The sequence below is a fragment of the Simochromis diagramma genome, unplaced genomic scaffold, assembly GCF_900408965.1.
Source record: "Simochromis diagramma unplaced genomic scaffold, fSimDia1.1 OVJJ01000174.1, whole genome shotgun sequence".
Taxonomy (NCBI): Eukaryota; Metazoa; Chordata; class Actinopteri; order Cichliformes; family Cichlidae; genus Simochromis; species Simochromis diagramma.
The window spans coordinates 1-20,108 of NW_024387224.1; the positions used below are offsets into that span (position 1 = coordinate 1).

Here is a 20,108-nt window from a genome sequence, read left to right on the forward strand (position 1 = left end):
GAGTCATGTTTGATTACATGTGACGTAGTCCTTCACCAGTAATCAAGATAATTACACATGTAAGCATTTCCTTATGTCACACTCAGTTTGTCCCTTCATGCACAAGCTTGTTAGACCTGTGCCAGCTCTGTTTGGGCCTTACAATCAAACCCATGTACGTTTACCCTTTTAATAAACTGCTCCACCCATTTCCTACTTTACGAGTGAAATATGAAGCAATGCAGTGTGTACACGGATGCAACACTCAGTGCTCAGCGCAGCGTTTTGTGTGCTATAGTGCAAGTGAACAGCTCACTCCCATCAAAGCTTTTCCATTGGATCGTTAACACAAACACCAAATGTCAGGAGGACATGCGCCTCAAACTGGAGTTATCTTTCTAGCCCGGGTACTGTGTTATCCTTGTCTGTATACCGAGCTTCTTATTAATAATCAGCTCTGCACAGGAGCAGAAGCAGAGTCCAGCCTGTTGCTCTTACAGTATAATACTCATAATAAAAGTACAGTAACCCTGGTTAGTCACTGAGCAGCCCGGTGCGTTTCTCTTGCTTTCTTTAGTCAGGGTAAATTCATTCACCTGCACGGGTTAGCTAAACGAACTTTACAAAACAAGTTTCCCCTACAGCCGAGTGCTCACCTAAGGACCTAAGTTACGGATTAGCTTACACACACATTTAACTTACCGAAAATAATACGGTGGGGCCTCAGGTCCTCCTGTCTGGTAGTCCAATTTACTGAAGAACACCTCAGGCTGTCACTTTGAAATAGCCGGTAATGTAAACGCTGGACCTCTCAGCATCTGCCATTCCCGAACAGACACATGCAAGTTTGTCCGTGACCGCAGCCGCGTTGTACATTTATTTCAGTTTCAATATTTTTTTCGGTTTCAATATTTTTTTCGGTTTCATTTCAAGGTGGCATCGTTCTGATCCCATACACACACAAATCCTGATTTACAAGTACAAAATATTTATGACCACAATTTGAGCCCATATACTCTCTCTACCACAGCTGCCTTTGAACTTGCCTGGGCCAGGTCCGAGTCCAGCTTTGCTACTCCTGCCAGGTCACATGACACAGGGGTGTGCTCTGATGTCAGCAGGCAGGTCAGTGGAGCCCTCTGGTGGTGGATATATGGCAGTGAAACAGGAGGAGGCCTGAGAACAGACAGCAGGCTTAACTAGCAGGACAAAGTAGCATGTAGTACTTGAAGGAGTCATCACAGCCAATCAGCTCTCAGGAAAATGGAACATCACATAAATATTTCTCTTCTTTGATTTTCGTCAATGTATTTCCTTTGATAGATTTTCCGTCAACACTTCTGCTTGATTAGAAGCTCATAGACAGTTCCTGTCACTCTACAATAAAACAATGTAAGGGCTGCGCTCTCTGCCCTCCCTAATTTGACATATTTTGTTGTTTTGTGTGTGTGTTTGTCTGTGTGAAGTTTTGATGTGTATGTGAAAAACACAATTTTGAAAACACTGGAAAAAGACCTCAAGACAGGTTTTCCTTTACTTTCTATGAAACAACAATTCCCACCAAGGCTTTTCAGTGTGAAATTTAGTGTATAGAAAATACCTGTGCCAGGTTGTCTCCATCTAGTGGTGAACATGGCCTCACCACTACATCAGGTGAGCTTTTCACTGTGCACAGTGACACAAAAGTCATTTAACAATTTTTAAAAAAAGCAATGTTACAGATTCAGTAAGAACTGAAGTTTATCATAATCCTTCAAGTTTGACTCAGTAACAGCAGCTTTTTAATATTATTGGCTATATTTTAGAGTCACATTTATATGAAATGTCAAACAATCACAGAGTGACACTGAACTAAACAATCAATGCCATGTGAGTTGTTCTTGTTTGTTCTTTATCTCGGATTTATTGTAAGCAGCGGGAGTAGAAGCTAAAGAAAAATAGTAAAGATATGAATGAATCTCTGCTCTTACAGCTTTTATTGTGCCATAATGTCTGCTTTGAAACTGTCCTCTTGCTCGTCTCTTGGATGCTCACCTCTTCTTCACCTGTTCCTTTCACCAAACTGCTGCACTCTCGTTCTCTGCTCTCGCCTCCTCTTCTGGTTATAATTAGAATGCAGTCAGCATGTGCCAAACAAACTCCCCCCAAATCGATCATGTTTGATATGATGATGACGTTTTTTAACATCTTATTTATGCACTTGTTGGGTGGGAAAGAGTAAACAAAGATGGGGCATAGAAGCAGAACTGAGTCCTACGTGTGGAGGGACAGTAACTGTGTGTGTATATGTAAGCATTTAAACACTGCAGAGAGTCAAATTAACAGTAACACTATTTTGTCTAAGTCTGCCATTGTAGAAATTCATTTCACCGAAACAATAACATGGCGCACAATGTGACAATAAACGTATAAAACACAAATTCTTACCTAGCAGGAGAATAAATAATCAGTATTTTAAGGCTACTGCATGTATAGATGTCACTGCTGGCTCACATAAGCTAGCTCTGAGACCCGCCAGAGTTTACGCCACAGTTGACTGTCGCGAAAGAGTCGTAAATCACCGGCATTGTAAAACTTAAAATGATTCCAGGGCATGTTATAAAACACCCAATAGATGTACTGGATATTAAACGGTATCAAACGACTAAATGAACACAGGGTTACAATTACATGCTCACGTCGTCACATCGAGAGTTTATTCATTAATCATCAGAGTTCAACAATGTTACATCCAGTTGAAAACAGCTTCACTAACGCCAGCAAAACAGGCTAGGGCTGGGCGATATATCGAGTTTTTTAAAAATATCGATATATTTTCATACGAGATATAAGATGTGGCAATATCGTTTATATCGATATAGTCTATGTTACGTTATAATTATACTTGTGGAGCCGCAGGTTTGCCTCTCTTTCGTCCACTTTTGTCTCTACGCAACGTTACTCTGCCTCGCCTCTCCTTCACTGAACACAGCTCCGCCTCCCCCATAGCTTCACCTGCAGGCAATGACAAGATGAAAGCGGAAAATCTCCGTTAGCGAGTTACCGCGGATGGCCCCGTGCGTGGGGCTGGACGGTGTCAACGTGTTAGCGAGCTAACCACGCTAACGAGCTAACCGCGCTAACGACATACAGCCCGGAGGGGCTGCACGGCCTAAAATCCTTTCATTTTCTCAAAACTCGACAGTGCGCCTTATGTATGAATTCTGGCTGTGCTTACTGACCGCGAACCGATTTTATGTGGTACACAGCGCTCAGCAATCTGTCAAAAAATGTTTTAATATGACTTTGCTAAGCTACGTAGCTGCACGGCTTGATGTCGGAGGATTACGGCTACCGGGGAGGAGCCTCGCGGAGTGATACTTACTGTGTGTGTATAAGGACCACAAATGGCACCTGTTCAGAGACGTGGTGCAGCTGTGAAATCTGTCTTTGTTATTATGCTCAGCGTCTATTAGTTTACATTTTGACTGCACAATTGTGAGCTTTTTGTTATGCACAAAAACAACATTTTCTTTTATTTATGGACCATGATTATTTAATAAATGCTTATAATTTATTTTTGAGTAATTTCTTCATGTACATCTATGCTGTATGTAAATAAAAGTGCCCGTGTGACATCTGGGACACAGTGTGACTAAGAACTCTCTTTTTGTTCTTAACTTATGGCTTTAAAAAAAAAAAATCGAGATATATATCTTATATCGCCATCCAGCTAAAAAATATCGAGATATGAATTTTGGGTCATATAGCCCAGCCCTAAAACAGGCTAACAGTATATAAGAGCACAAAAACAGCCGTGCTTATCAACAGCTCGACATATCCTCAACAACTCACCTCAGTATGTGTAACCCGTTTATGTGTTACCCCTGTTGTTCTTGCGTTGTGTTCTGGTGTGAAAGTAAGAGGCAGGAGACAGTACTGGGTCTTTGGCTCTTTACTGCACATCTGCAACACAGAAATATGTGTCTGATCTGTGTGTGTCACGCGACTGCCAGTACACCTCTCCTCCGGCCATGCTGAAAGGAGCTGTGTCTGCAGCTTCATTAACACTACAATAATATAATGAATCAAATACAACAAATTGTTTTAAAACATTAACTTAAGCTCTCAAAAACAAAAAGCACAAAATAAATAATATGTCACTGAAAAAACATCAAAAACAACTTATAAGAACAATAAACAAAATAATTCAAAAACAAATAAACAGTCAGATAAATACAATTCAATAACCAGGACCCAATATTCTGGTACTTATAGTTCAAACATTATCCACAGGTTTCTGTAAGAGCGTACGTAGGCTGCCATGACAGACCACTACTTCCGTTGTCCGGTTTTATACTTCCGGTTACTCAAAGCGAGACCCAGCGTTCAGTCGTTGCTAACAACAAAATCAGTTACTTTGTGCGGTAATAAGTGGCTTTACCTATTCGAAGATGAGCTCGGGTTCAACGTGTGCTGTCGTCGGCTGCCACAATAATTCAAGAAAACTGAAAAACGCATTAGAAACATTTTGCCTTGAGCATCAACAACTTAGAAAGGCCTGTCCGTGCCCACCGCCCTACGCACTGCACTCTATGCCGCGGAAGGAGGATCGTAAACTAGCGTGGCTGGCAGCTTTAAGACTCAAACACCCTCCAAAGAGAGTTTATGTTTGCTCCTTTCATTTTATCGATAAAAAGCCCACAGAGCTACACCCCGACCCGGAGCTTTTTCTGGGCTATGACCGACCCCCACCGAAGAAAAGAAGAAGGCTCACTCGGACCACTTTGAGTGTGACAGCTTCCAGTAATATGAACAAAAACACAGAATCTGTACCCGGTAAGTGAAAGTGTAAATGTGGTTTGCCACCGTTTCGCATTTTAAACACGCAATTCTTTACTTTTACTAAATAATAGCCCCTGGTGAATGGCGTTAGTATCAGCACTAGCTGGTTATTAGCAGCAAAGTCTAAATTTTAACGAAAGTTTATAATAATAATAATAATGCCAAAAGATTAGCTCCAAGGGCTGTAAAAGTCTTAGGTTTGTGTTTATAAAGAACATGTTTTTTCAAGTCGAGAAAACTCAAGTAAAAACGTTAAAGGCAACCTTTGCAAAAATACCAACAGTTGTGACTTTTTTTAGAATGTAAAATAAAATCTAATCACATTAATTGAATAAAATTGTGACAAATTTTTAGGGGACTTAGGAACATTTTATGTTGACATTTATGATTTTGCATTTGTGTGAAAAAATGTAGAATGAGAAATTTCACTCAAAAATATAATAAGCTAAGTGACACTTTACAGTTTCTCTTATGCTAACAGTTTGACTGTACATCATATTTTTGTCTTATTCAGACTCCACAGTGTTACGTTCAGTGGAATTAGACCAGGCCAGCATCTCCACACAACCCCCTGAGCCACATCTGCACTCAGTCCACACACAGTGGGAGGATCCTTCGCAACAAGACCATCAATACTGCAACAGGTCTCGCAGAAAAGATGTGCAGGATAAGATGACTCAGTGTGATGAAGTTGCATATTTCATTCTTCAAAATGATGCAGACGCTTTGCTGTACACTGGGATAGCCTTAGAAACATTTAACACACTTGTGTCGACACTGGAAGGATATGACAACAATGAATTTACCATGCCTGTCCGAGATCAAGTCCTCATGACACTTATGAAATTAAAGAGTAACCGTGTAATAGGTGACCTAAGCCGCCAGTTTCATATATCACAAAGCATGGCCAGCAAGATCATCACACACTGGTTAGACAAGCTGGAGGAAGTTCTCCGACCATTAATTCCATGGCTGCCAAAAGAAACTATTCAAGCAACTATGCCTGAAGCCTTCAAGAAGAACTTTCCAAATACTACATGCATTATAGACTGCAGTGAGACCCTTTTACAGAAACCCAGAAATCTGGGCTCAAGAGGGGAATCATACAGCCATTATTATTCACACAACACAGTCAAATATTTGGTTGCTGTTGCACCATGTGGACTAATCATGTTTGTGTCTGCGGCATATGGCGGCCGATGTAGTGACAAATTTATCACAATGGACTCTGGAATATTAACATACCTAAAACCTGGTGATGAAGTCATGGCAGATAGAGGTTTTACAATTAAAGACTTACTCTTTGAGAGAAAAGTTAGATTAGTAATACCCGCTTTCACAAAAAAACGTAGACAGCTAACTGAGGAACAGGTAACATACACACGTCGGATTGCAAATGTAAGAATCCATGTTGAAAGAGCAATCAGACGCTTGAAAGTCTACAAAATACTTTCACAAATTGTTCCTATAAGCATGGCTCCTAAAGTAGACAAGATACTGAGAATATGTGCTGCTCTAGTGAACTTAAGAGAGGATCTCATTCGTGATACACAATAATTGTGTATGTTATGAACAAATGTGGACTCGGGGATATTAAGATGGTTACTCAGGACATAAAGTTGTGTAGTGTAATGTAATTATTTTAAAATTTGATGTACATATATGTAGAGAGTAAATAATTCCAGGTCTCACTTTTTTATCTTGTGTTCTAGATGAAAGGTTATGTGATACAGTGTGTGTGTGCGTATGTATGTATGTATGTATGTGTATATATAAAACAATTGCAATCAATCAATTGAACAATTATTACTTTTTTATTCAACCACAATGTGATAAATTTCTTAAATGAAAAAAAAATGTTTTTCTCAAATCTACAATAATTAGTTGTGCATTCTTGACATTTTTTTTGTGTTGGAAGATTACAGAAATACAGAACTATTCACAACATTTAATGTTGTCAGTTTGTCATTCATTTCCCACCATATGTTACAACTACGTACATTTTAGTTGTATTGAAATATTTAACAGATTTCATATTGAATGTCTTCTTTCATTCACAAGACAGAGACCAAACTCTGCAGACATGTTGGTGTCTGACTGTCCCATTTATAGTTGTAACATGTATTAAACCTTGCCCATTATCTTCAAGTATCTCTCATTTAACTGAAACCGTCCTGCTGCATACTCCTCTACAAGTCGAGGTAAGAAATATGAGAAGTAAAACCCTCTCAAGCGTTTTACTTGTTCCTTTACAAATGCTTCATCATATTGCACTGTAAATGAAACATGCTCAGTAGGTGTCCAAATCACAAGTGTGGCAGTCTTGAGCCCTGTGCAAAACATTGTAAGTTGCACTTGCATGTAATAGCCTCTGCTGCCAGTTTTCTGCAGCTGCAGTTCTCCATCTACCAGTTTGATATCGCTGCATTTCTGGGTAAGCTGCTCCGTGAGTGAAGGATAAGTCTGCACAGGACATTTTATTTCTAGAAGCACATCTGAGTCAATGACCCCGTCAGGACTCGCAGAGAGCCATGGCTCCTGGATGCTAATAACACTACCCATGTGAAGGATGTTCATACCCTGTTCTTTCAGCTGATGACAAGCTTTAACTTCATTTTCTTTACCATAGTTTGTTTCATAATTCCCACGAAAGGAAGGGTACATGTGCTCAGATAAAAATTTGTCATTTTTTGTGGTGGCACGTACTGGAACTTTTTTAGCGGAGCTTGCTGTAAGTCTGATTTTCCTGCAGTTGCGCCACAAATCAGATGCACTTTGCTCTTTTGTTTCTTCTTGTAATTGTTCTGCTTGCTCTTCAGAAACTTGAATGTATGCCTGGTAGAATGCCCTGCATGGATTACAGCTTAGTTTGTAACTGTGTGCTTGGTGTGGCTGAAAAAATTGCTCATCAACTTTACTGTTGCGGTGAGGACCTGCAGATGGCGAGGCATTGTAACACTTTCCAATTAATGTGTTCTTGAGGAGGAAAAGTGGCTTCACTGGTGCTTTGCTAACACTGTCAATAAAGTCTTGATGTGTAAGGTGATATGGTGTGTTAGGGAGAGATTGTGTCACTGCAGTCCGGGAGTTCACATCGTACTGCTGCTCTGCCCTGTGATGTCTGAAGTTTATCTGGCTTAGACGTTTAGGTTCAAGGTTCTTTGCTGTCCCTGCATTCCACCTGCGCTGCTCGTCTGTACACGCAAGCCCTGTCTTTCCACTGATCGCAGCATTCTGCACCTGTAACAAACATTAATAGTTTTTTCTCACTGTCAATACTCAAGATTTAACATAATGAGGAAGTTTACACTAACAAAAGCAGTACACGGTTGGTGTCCTGCATGTTATAGATATGACCCTGGGTCAATACACCTGAATCATATCCAAAACAGATATAAACACTGGCAAAGTCACCCATATTATCCATTTCATATTAATAGTCAGTTACTTTTTGATGCAGAAATATACATCCACAGTCTAATTTTTTTCAAAGTAGTGTGTGTGTACAAATATACATATATATAAACAAACATGTATTATACTACTCTGTGTCACTTCTTATAACTATAGTTGTTCTTGTCTTGTAAATTTGACCTTAATGTGCAGTCTTTTATTTTTTTTATATTTTATCTTCATGTGATTGTACAGCATACAGCCCACACAAAGTTAACGAGTGGCTTTCACATGTAAACAGTGCTCCACGTAATACTTGGCTAGATGGCAGTAGCGTGACTCCTTAATCACAGCCTTTGACTAGTCCAGTGTTTCTGTTTCAGTGATTTAAACATTGTGATATCCAGATAAGTGATATACCTTCCACAGAATAGCAGCCGCATGGCTACATGATCTCCCTAATCCGGCGATACAGGAACAGCCGACTGTCTCCACTACTCCACTTTCTCTTAGCATTGCCCATGCTAAGTGTTTCGCTTGATTAATACTCTGGCTCGGCTCTACAGCTGCTTTAAGAAAAATAAAGTCGCCTTGTTTGTTGAGCAGTACTTTGTCAATTTTGTTGCTGTGCAGGTAATTATACGCCTCGGTGCTCTTGTAATTACGTAATTCCTCGCCATCAACGCCTTCGGAAAATACAAGGTAATTAATAATGTCGATGTAGCTAACATCGGGCCATAGTTTCATGTCATCTACCCACTCCGTGAGAAGTGACGGGTGAGGCACTGCAACTGAACTGTCCTCGCTGCTTTTGAAAACATCTCTACTGTGTATCCACCTTCGATGTGTTGCCATTTACTCCAGGTAAAACAAACTGCAGTGAGAGAAATCTTTATCAACAGTGAAGGTGTAACCCCGCAACTGTCAACAACAGCGCAAGCGGAAGTATAAAACCGGCTTCCGCTATGAATCGGGGTAATGGCGCGAAATCAGAAATACTGTGGATACTTCAGTACAATTATATTAATAGACGCCATCTAACAGGCAATACAACACTGTACTTATAAAAACAATGAATGAAAGACTGCATCTCCAAAACATAAGAACATCTCCATACCTGCAACACAGAAATATGTGTCTGATCTGTGTGTGTCACGCGACTGCCAGTACACCTCTCCTGACGAAGGAAAAAAAGAGTGCATGCTGTTAAAAAAAAGACTGCCGCGAGTAGCCGCTAGCAATCAGGCTAACTTAGCATGCTAGCATTTTAGCTGCGTTCTCGGCTAAAACTCATAAGCGTATATTAGTGAACTCCGCCCTCCACAAAACTTATCCCGAATGAGTCTCTTAATGACAAACAAAAACGCGGCGGTTTGGCTGTATTCACATTGCAGCTTGGGATCTGAACAAACTTTAATTAGCTGAGAGCAACGTGGCAGTGACTTACCTCCGGCCATGCTGAAAGGAGCTGTGACCGGGGCACACATGCACGCGCCTACGTCACCACGCAGCGCACACACACACATGAACGCACTATACACATATGCAGCATATTTATTTTACTTGGTTTTAGAGTTGGAGTATTTACATATTGATCTGAAATATTTTGCTGCTGAGCAGCAGAGCTTCAAAGCGTCCCCCTGTAACCATGGTTACGCAGATGCGTTCCGACTGTCACGTCACCGAGGAGAACCTGTTTCAAATGTATACCTGGATCAACCTGGAATCAGTTTGAAAAGTTTTCTGCTGAGATCCGCAGCTCGACTTCCTGGCACCCCGGGATAAGACGAGTTGCTGTGTTTTTCACGGAGAAAAAATAATTAACATGGAATAACGTCAGTGTTAGATGACAAAAGAAAAGATGCAAGCAGAAGAGGACAGCAGATTGAGAAGAGATCTTCAAACGGTAAGGAGCTTCTAACAAGTGATATCTGATAAGCTTAAATCTTAAATCTAATGTCCAGATTCATGCTAAACTTTTCTGATTACTCCGTGAATCTGCACTGTTAGACTTTTCATCGCCACTTTACGGTAACATACTGGCGTCACTGCTGCCAGCGTCATACCGTGACGCCGTGTTACGGTAGCTTACCTTTCTGCAGGATGATACCGTTTTTTGCTGGTGTGGTATAATACTCTTGGACAAATTATGGTAACGCACCGTAGCCTTTTTTACGGTATCTCACTGGCGACAGTTATGTCAGTGAGATACCGTTATGTCGTAAATTACGTCAACAAAGTAACATCATACTGTGATTAAGAAATTGGTATGCTACCGTTTATTCACGGTATGGCACTGTAAGCCCGCTGCAAGGTAATAAACTGCAATATATTAACCAGTAACTTACCGTTGGTACGCATCATCAGTACCAAAAATATTCATCTCTGCTAGAGGACACCGTGTCCCAACAGGCGGTCATTTACTCTTTTAACAGGTCGTAATTTACCGTAATTTCAGTTAACAGTAACATACTGTAAGAGACTGGAGGGTTCCAAAAAAATTGGATGGATGGATGGATGGATAGACACACACACACACAAAATATAATTCATGTGCTTTACACCACTTTATTTCAATTCTGATTTTTCCCTGCTGAAATACACATTTCCAAAATCAAAAACTGAAAAGAACTGAAAACATATTTTCATTGAGGAAGCACTTGTTTTTACTAAACCATGTAATCCATTATTTTCTCAGATGGTTGTACAAACAATAACGATATTATGTCATATCCATATCATGGCAGACAACACATGCTCAAGTGTTGGGTTTCCTTACTTATATTTTGTAGGGTCTCAAACCTACAATGTGAAGTGCCTTGGCATTCATTTTGTTGGCACCATACAAATAAATTGAATTGTAATGGATATAATATCAAGCCCCACACTTCTGCCTTTATATACACTTTGTCCAAAATACTGGCTCACACGACCAAATCATTGCACAAAACAGGGTCCACAAGGACATGGATGAGCGTGTGTGGTGTGAAGGAACTTGACTGACCTGCACTGAACCCTGATCTTGCTTTGTGGACTGAGTTCATTGATTTGTAGGGTGAGCCAATACATGTGACAATTAAAGTGTAAGTAGCTGAAATAATTTTTAACAAACGGGTAAAAGAAGGTTAGCACTGTTGCCGCACAGCAAGAAGGTCCTGAGTTCAATTCCACCATCAGGCCGGGGTCTTTCTGTGTGGAGTTTGCATATTCTCCCCGTGTTTGCGTGGGTTCTCTCCGGGTACTCCGGCTTCCTCCCACCGTCCAAAGACATGAAGCTTGTGGGGATAGGTTAATTGGATAATCCAAATTGCCACTAGGTGTGAATGTGCGAGTGAATGAGAGTGTGAATGGTTGTCTGTCCCTGTGTGTTGGCCCTGCGACAGACTGGCGACCTGTCCAGGGTGTACCCCGCCTTTCGCCCTATGACAGCTGGGATAGGCTCCAGCGCCCCCCGCGACCCTGAAAAAGGATAAGCGGAAGCGAATGGATGGATGGATGGATGGATGGGTAAAAGAAGGAAAAAAAATCAAAACTGTTGCACTCAAAAAAAACTATTGGACAGAGACAGCGTCTTGCAAGATGGCGAGAGAGCTTGTCTTCATTGTTGCTCGTCTTGTGTAAATGTCCAGAAAGCATGGGCCATGGATCATCTGTGGAGACATGGGTAACAACACATTGGTCACTTAAATTATACAAGAAATTTACTAATTTCCCTAATTTGAAGTTCTCCACTCAAATTCAGTAAGCCACTGGAGGAAAGTTGTGACATGAGGGTTAATGTGAACAACCATTCGCTTCACAGTGGTCCCAGTCTTCCTGCTTGTCCCAACCTTGGAGGTACATTTTGTTCCCTCTTCAGGGTTTATCCTTACAAAAAACCTTGCACCCGCTGACTCCTGGTATTCCAGGTTCAATACATAGAATGAACCAAAGAAGACTGACATTGCATCAGCAAAGATGTTCTCTTTGTCCAGCTCAACAATTACACGCCCCTCTGCACTCACCATCCAGCAGGTGGCGGTCATTGAACTTTTTCCTTAAATGTATAGGGGCAACATGTTGTCATTATGCAACATAAAATAATTTCAATACTTCACTTCTTCACACTGTCTAGATAGTCATAAAGCAAATAGCTACGTACAGTTAATTATTAATGGCCTTATGTACATAAGTCCATTTTAACATATTATAATTGTACATAATTGGGAATTATTCTGCCCATTAAACACACCTAACAAAGAGTCAGCCCAGTTAAAGTACCGGAGGTGAATCAACTGTATGGTTATTTTGGAGTTTATAGTTTGTGCTGCTGTTAAACTTTACAGTATTGACTTCAGTATTCCTGCTGTTGGTGTAGCTAGACTACTATGTTGATCAGTAATATGTAATGTGAAATTTGATATTGTTACTTTGCTGGATTCACTGAGACACATGTCCAACAACCTTGGTTTATCAAGGAAATTACAGAAATTTGAGCTAACAAAACAGAGACTGGATACCTGTGTCCACGAAAAGCTCCTGTGCCAAACAGAAATTTTAATATGGTCTAATCAGCTCTATTTCATAAATGACTTCTTACCAAGCATAATCAGCCTTGGGGTGCTTGGCAGGCTTTTAACATGCAAGCTGAACAATATAAATTTGTGTGCACTGAAGCCACAAAATTTAGAAATACACAGTTGCAAAAAGTTCAGTGACCAATTACCGTTCCTAAATGACATATGCAATGCAAAAAATAAGAGTATTGTCAATAGGGACCAATTCCCAGTTTTTACATGATCAAAATTATTCACAAAAGGCTTCAATAAACAGAAAATGTGTGCCAACAAGAGAACAGTGCACAAAAATGAAAAGATATTTGAGCTCGACACTTTAATGGGTTTAACATGACTTAGTCAGCACTCCGCACCGTACAGGTAGTACAAGCACACCTGAAAACACTGACCAGCTAACAGCTTTAAGCATTTGGGCGCAACCTCGGTAGTTCACCGATTCACCTGTTGCAAACGTCCAAGTTTCTATCAAGTCTCATAAATCCATCGGCAACTATTACCTAACCAGTCTTTTGAGTCTCCACATTCATAGATATTGACATTTTGTCTTTGAATGAAAATATCCTGGTAGGGTAGCTTAAAAGTCAAAACAAACAGTAGGCATTTCGGACTTCTCTTGAATAAGTGAAAAAAACACTTACCTTCAGACTGATTAGCTGGTTCCGATCCAACTTTAATGTGTCCCATGTCAGTCCATTTTAGGGAAATAGTGTTAAGTGGTTTCATTTAATTTTGGGATACTCCCGCATGGACGAGCCGCAATTTGGAGTCTAGCAGAGTTATCACGAATAGCATATGATCTTCAGATATAATCCAATCAACCTTGCATTTAATCCCATTGAACATCCAGTTACCTCTGACTACTTCTAAGTTGCACATGTTAACGGTCTCATCATCACTCTGTGCTGCAGCGAACTGAATCTGTGGCACAGAATAGTTGATGGCCATGTTGTTCTCCTGCTTTGCAGCTTTGTTTGAGCCTGAATTGCAGCTTAAACGTGCAAAACTAAGAGAAGCAGATCAATATTTTCTTCTTATTGTTATTTAATGGTGGTTGGCAACCAGCGAAAGGAGCATTAACCACCTCGAGCAATATTTTCTATTTTCTATCCCCATTTTTGTTTTGAAAGTGAATACCCGACGTGTGCGTCATACGTCACGTTGTACGTCAGGTGAAGGTGTGGTGTCGGCTATCGCACCTGTCGCATTACAAAGCTTTAAAACGTAACAATCGCTTTAAAAACACAACCCAACGCGCTAAACTGTGATAATGTGTTACATTATCACGTATATCCAGGACATCTCTTCTGAACCAAGACGAAGTGGTGCTACAAAGGAATTATTTCTTTAGGAGAGCATTTAATAGCAGTCTGGCCTGCAGCAAAATGCACCGCTAAAAATACAGTTTCTGCTTGTCCCAGAATTTATTAATTTTGAGAGTGAAGTTGTAGGACTGATGCTGGTTAGTGGTGTAGGTTTCATGGATGTGACACCTTGTGTAAAATGACGACCAGAGCATATTATTAGGTCAGTTCACTGTAGTTAGGCAGAGGTGTCTTAAAAAGTACCACCTTATACAAACCAAATGAAGGTCCAGTATAAGAAAGAATAAGAAGAGAAAAAAGCAACATCCTGCTAAATGAAGTCATTTTTAAACATTACTCTAAATGTAGCCATTAGTTTTTGTTGCTGGCCATACAAAAATAAGTATACTTCAAATTATATTTCCCAACCTTACCTAGTACGTATACTAATAATGCTTCTTGGGACTATATTGGCCCCCGTTTTAGTACATAACAGTATTCTTGAAATTAACTTTTAGATGTACTTTTTGTTCACCATAATTGTACTAGCATAATGTCATAATGTCTACAAGGGTATAATTAAATATACTCGACTCTATCACAATACTAACCTTACAAGTATACTATTAATTAATAGTATTACTAATGTTTCACATTGTTTGACTAAACAAATACATTTATTAATATATGAGGTTCCATTCAGTTCAAGGAATTAAATTTTAGTGTGGCTGCAACTTACTCCTTAAGTTAAAAATGATGCTGTATATTGTAGTTTATTTGTTATACTGCTTTCACAGTGAATCACATTTTATAGTAATACACTCTGAATGAGGATTTTTTTTCTCAAAGATATTTTTATTGAGTTGAAGCAACAAAGAAAAGCAAATACACGCAGAATTGTCAAACGCCAAACAAGCAAGTTTCACAGTGACTGTTAAAACTGAAATATCAGAATACAGATTAATGACACACTCACATGTCTTATAGTTGCTTCCAGCAGTTTATCCCCTACCCACAACACTTAGAACCCCTATCCGTCAGACCAGGAAGGAAAAAAACAAACAAACAAAGCAAGAAAAAAGAAGCAAACAAATAAAAACAACTGAATGAGGATTTAAGTAATTACTCTTAGATCTACAGTAGAAAACAACAGAAATCTGGATGGTGTAATAGTATAATCTCAGTAACATCACCAATTGTTACATTTGCTGTATTTTACAGCTGTTTCCATGAGTACGGTGAGTTACAGTAAAAATAGTGTAATCTCATGGAATTTTCCCACAATTACATGCAAATTACAGTACTAAGCTGCTAACATCCTTTAGAGTTTTTTACTGTTGATTTTGCAGTACTAAGCTATGGAAATTACTGCAAAGGCTAACTGTGTTCATGTTTTGAATCGGGTAATTTCATGGTGAGAAATGTCTTTGACAAAAAAATGCAGGATTAATTAATAGCTGTATATGACTGCTAGGTTAGGACGTGGTTAGGCAACAAATACTTAAGAGAGAGAGATTTTGCTCTATTAATATTTATTGGAAATCTTTTTCTTCATAAGATTGTGGGCAAAGTCAATAAATTGTCTCCTGGCTTTCAGGTCCCCTTGAGCCAAATTTACAGTTTTTGCAATTAAGAAAAGAAAAAAAGATTTAAGGTGAAACAATTTTTTTCAATTCATGGAATGATGACATTATCACTCATTCCATATTGTTCCTGAAGTTTGCAGTCTTTTTTTTAGTTAAAAGTTAAAGCAGAGCTTGTTTTTTTTAGCTTCTTTGATAATGTAACTCCGCATATGTGTACATGCCTGTGCACTGATGTGTGCATGTGGGGTGATTTAACATTACAGTCCCTTGAAATAGCATTCATAGTCCTTGAACTTGTGCACATTTTGTCACCTTACAACCACAAACAAAATATGTTTTTATTGACAGTTTCAATGGTAGATTAACACAAAGTAGCACATAATTGTGAAGTGGTATGAAAATAATACATGGTTGTCAAAATTCTAAGCAAATGAAATTTGGAAAAGTGTGTCATTCTTTTCTATTCACCCCCTGCTCTTTATAGAGCCACATTTTGCTCCAGTTACACCTGCAGGTCTTTTGGAGTATGTCTCTACCAGCTTTGCACATCTAGAGACTGAAATATTTGCCCATTCTTCACTGTAAAACAGCTCAAACTCAGACAGATTGGATGGAAAGCGTCTCTGAGTCTGTATGACTATGTTTACTGTTTTGTCTATTTCAAACAGATGCCTGTCCTCACCAGATGCCTGTCCTCACCTCTGCAGTGCTGCCGTCTCCTCTAACCCAGCATGTTTCTAAGGTATGTTTTCTTTCTTTTGGATGTTGTTCTTGTGGTTTTTCTCCAGAGATGAGGTTTGCAGTGTCTGTGTCTGTGTGGTGCAGCCGGTCTAGTCTAGGGGTAATGACAGAGATTGAAACTTTACTGATAAATTGTCCAACTAAAAAAATACCGGGGTCCACAAATGTCATGTGACAACTAGGGATGGGTACCGGTATCCGGTGCCGTTATGGTACTGGTTCTGACATAAACGGTAGTAACCAGACCGAAAAGTAGCGCACATTTCGGTGCTTTATTTCGGTGCTTTTTTTTTCCTGAGATATCATACACTTTGGATTCTAGCCAATCATTTTACCTTTCTGAGGATAGTAGGCGGGCCCAGGTACGTACGTTCTTTTAGAGCAGAGCTACAGATTAAAAATGCCCAAGGCGAAGCGGTCAAAGTCTGGCTGTATTTCACAGCAAAGGATGCAAACTCAGCAGCCTGCAACAAGTGCTTTAAGGTGATACTGTGCAAAGGAGGGAACACCTCGAATCTGACGACGAACCTGGCGACGCATAGCGTTTTTTTAAAAGCCGAGAAATGCACCATATTTGATAGCTTGCTGCAAGACCTCACACCAAGCACATCTACTGTGGGTGTGGTGCCTGTTATCAGACCCGGAGTTAGCAACATGCCCCAAGAACCCAAAGAGGAGAGTCCTGGCCCCGTAGCCCTGCCAGTGTAGCAGAAATGATGACGGATGATGATGGCAGCAGCAGCCGTTCTTCTCTGGGCGAGTAGCTTAATGTTGTTCGTGTGTAATTTACGTTGAGTAGGCTCACCACGTTATTACATTAATGCATGTAAGGTGAAGTAGCAAACACCGTCATAGTTACATGCAGCTGTCTTCTTGTTTGATGGCAGATACTCCCTTCACCCTGGCCAAAAAAGCTAAAATGACCAAAGAAAAAGTGGAAAACAGCTAAACATGAGAGGTTTCTTAAACACAAAGTTTGTGTTTTTTCCATTGTTTAAGCACTGCTAACCTAACCTAAACGATACCCATCCCTAGTGACAACCTAATTGGCTTACGGGATGATGACGTCCAGAGATGGGCAGTAACGCGTTACTGTAATCCGATTACTTTTTTTTCAAGTAACGAGTAAAGTAAGGGATTACTATTGCAAAAACGGTAATTAGATTACTGTTACTTTCCTGTAGGAACACTGCGTTACTGCTTTACCAAAACCGTGATTTTTTTTTTGCGAGAATGTCTCATGACAGTGACGTAAGCGAGTGCCACATTTGTGACAACAGCTGCGTGCAGATCAACAATGGATCATATATCGAGTGCGGGAGAGAGTATGAGCGTGCAGCGTTTAAAGAGTGGAAGTACTAACCTTACTTTGAGTTTGATTCCATAAAAAGTGACAAAAACATTAGCTTCCGTTGTGCGTGGGAAGAAAACCTCTTTTTACAGCGAAAAAACCCCCCTAAACTTCCAAGCAAGCACCGAGTGCGCAACGACGTAATGGGAAATTCACAGAGAAACTCGCGGATTCTTCCACTGATCGCTGCGGCACACCTGCACCAGGGTAAACCTCCGCCTACCCTACTCCTTCTTTACAGGTGAAAATAGAGCAACAGGACCGCTGATTCTTTGACTTTATTTATTTTCTGCTGTGTTTTACTTGCATGTATTTGAAAGACTGAGTGTAAACACACACAAAAAAATTATTTTATGTGCTGGAATGTGCAGAAAATAGGTTTAAATGTTAAACTAATTTCTTCCAGTCAGAGAATGTTGCATATAATTAAATTTTTTCTTGATGCATAAAGTTAAAAGATTAAAACTAATAAAATACATTTTAAAAAGAGACTTTTCCATTTGATTACATTTTGTATGATGGATTATGCAGAAAAAGTAGAATTGGGCTGAAAGATCTATCGCTTTATCATCTATTCAGGTTGTAAATCGTGTTTTTAAAAAGTAACTAAGTAACTAAGTAATTAATTACTTTTGAAAATAAGTAATCAGTAAAGTAACGGGATTACGTTTTTGGTCAAGTAATCAGTAATTAGTTACTGATTACTTTTTTCAAGTAACTTGACCAACACTGATGACGTCACATATATTTAGAATCTTACCACCAACTTGGTCCTTTGATTCTTAAATCCATAAATAGGGGTGAAAAGCAACGACTTTTAGTCCGTTAACTGCAGCATTTATGTTTGCAGAATGGAAATGTTTGCCAGAGAAGTATTTTGAAACATCTGGATTCTTTCCAGAGTAACTGATTACAGATTCTGGTGGGCGGGGCCACCCCATGACAAGGGCTGGCCAGGCTTTCGGAGCCTGGGGAAGGTCCACCCATATAAAGGGTGGCGAGGCGGCCTGGTCTGGGTTTTTTCTGCTTTCTTTTACACGCCTGGGACAGTGCCACCCCATCATGAGGGCTGGACTAGGCTTTCGGAGCCTGTGTGTGTGTATGTGTCTGTATGACTATGCTTATTGTTTTGTCTATTTCAAACAGATGCCTGTCCTCACCTCTGCAGTGCTGCTGCCTCCTGTAACCCGGCATTTTTCTAAGCTAAGTTCTCTCCTTTTTTATGTTGTTCTTTTGGTTTTTGTCCTGAGATGAGGCTTGAAGTGTCTGTGGTGCAGCTGGTCTGGTCTGTCTCGAGACAGTCCAGGCTGCACTGACCTGTAACAGGTGGAGACTCACCATGACATTCAGAACTCAAAGGTTTTTTCTTTCCTAACTCTTCTGTAGAAGGTTTCTCTGAAAAGCGGAGGGCAGTGAGGCCTGGGGGAGGTCCACCCATATAAAGTGTGGCCAGGCGGCCTCACCACAGTTGCTCTGAACAATCAGCATAAAACAATGGTAGAAAAGCAAGGAACGGATTTGAGCAGAAACATGCATGGCTGGGTCAGCATAGGTAGAGTCAGAGGTCTCAAACTAGCAACCTTTTCACAAAAATAATTAAGAACTTATGCACATAACCGCAGAAGAGTGCAAAAGAATATGGCCTTCCGGATTAAGTACAGAATTTATAGTGTTATATAAACACGAGGGTTATGCGAGCTGGCAGCATAAGTTGAGAAAAATAGGAGTGCTTGGCAGCCTTTACTGCTCTCTGATAGACTTCCCAGCTATGTCTAAGAGCTTCCATAAGACGCACACTATCTTTTTTCCACCCGCTTTCACATCTTCTACATTCTTTCTAGCGGCTCTGGTAAAACAGTTAGCCAAGGACTAGCCTTTGGCTTGCATTGTCTGAATATAAAAGGAGCGACAGCGTCGAGGACAGATTTACAAGCAGAATCCAAACAAGAAACTAACCATCTGAGGTGGAACCTCAGGAGGATAAGAAATAAATTGGTCAAACAATGGAAAACCGCCAGCAGTATCTGAGCAAAAGCATGATACATCGAGCAGGTACAGCACGCTTAAACAGGATTAAAAAGAACAATATCACATAAAATAGGCATATGGTCGAGAACACGGTCCTCGACATACGTTTTGGACAGAATAAACCATGTGATAAAACCAAGTCCAGTGTGTGACCACGTTCTTGAGTGCCACCTTTAACAGACTGAACAAAGTTAAAAGAGTTCACTAAGTCCAGAAAGTCCTTAGCCAGGGGCTTCCCCGGGCAACTATTATAAATGTGGATCTCCCCCAGGCTCCGAAAGCCTGGCCAGCCCTCTTGATGGGCTGGCACCGCCCTCAGGCATGTAAAGTAAAGAAAAATGCCCGACCG

The 20,108-nt window shown here is 40.2% G+C and overlaps 2 protein-coding genes and 3 long non-coding RNA genes across 6 annotated transcripts; 1 reads left to right on the plus strand and 4 right to left on the minus strand.

Moving 5' to 3' along the window:
• Positions 1-1,028: 1,028 nt before the first annotated feature.
• On the minus strand, positions 1,029-4,726 carry LOC120746668. Of its 2 annotated transcripts, XR_005698905.1 has the most exons (4): positions 3,814-4,726; positions 1,950-2,077; positions 1,580-1,644; positions 1,029-1,155 (listed from the first exon to the last, which is right to left on the minus strand). It is a non-coding gene; the product is annotated as an uncharacterized LOC120746668 (long non-coding RNA). The 2 variants fall into 2 exon arrangements; XR_005698904.1 differs by lacking the exon at positions 3,814-4,726 and having other exon boundaries at positions 1,950-2,768.
• Positions 4,727-4,765: 39 nt separating this feature from the next.
• On the plus strand, positions 4,766-6,540 carry LOC120746667. Its single transcript, XM_040052094.1, has 2 exons — positions 4,766-4,797; positions 5,318-6,540. The coding sequence occupies exons 1-2, from the start codon at positions 4,770-4,772 to the stop codon at positions 6,358-6,360; spliced, it is 1,071 nt and encodes a 356-aa protein (XP_039908028.1). The 5' UTR covers positions 4,766-4,769; the 3' UTR covers positions 6,361-6,540.
• Positions 6,541-6,612: 72 nt separating this feature from the next.
• LOC120746666 lies at positions 6,613-8,802 on the minus strand. The gene is made up of 2 exons (XM_040052093.1): positions 8,617-8,802; positions 6,613-8,043 (listed from the first exon to the last, which is right to left on the minus strand). Exons 1-2 carry the CDS (start codon positions 8,710-8,712, stop codon positions 6,928-6,930), a joined length of 1,212 nt encoding a protein of 403 aa, XP_039908027.1. The 5' UTR covers positions 8,713-8,802; the 3' UTR covers positions 6,613-6,927.
• Positions 8,803-9,010: 208 nt separating this feature from the next.
• Positions 9,011-10,070, minus strand: LOC120746669. Its single transcript, XR_005698906.1, has 2 exons — positions 9,644-10,070; positions 9,011-9,373 (listed from the first exon to the last, which is right to left on the minus strand). It is a non-coding gene; the product is annotated as an uncharacterized LOC120746669 (long non-coding RNA).
• Positions 10,071-16,380: 6,310 nt separating this feature from the next.
• LOC120746670 lies at positions 16,381-17,792 on the minus strand. Its single transcript, XR_005698907.1, has 3 exons — positions 17,782-17,792; positions 17,406-17,411; positions 16,381-16,520 (listed from the first exon to the last, which is right to left on the minus strand). It is a non-coding gene; the product is annotated as an uncharacterized LOC120746670 (long non-coding RNA).
• Between the last annotated feature and the right edge of the window lie 2,316 nt (positions 17,793-20,108).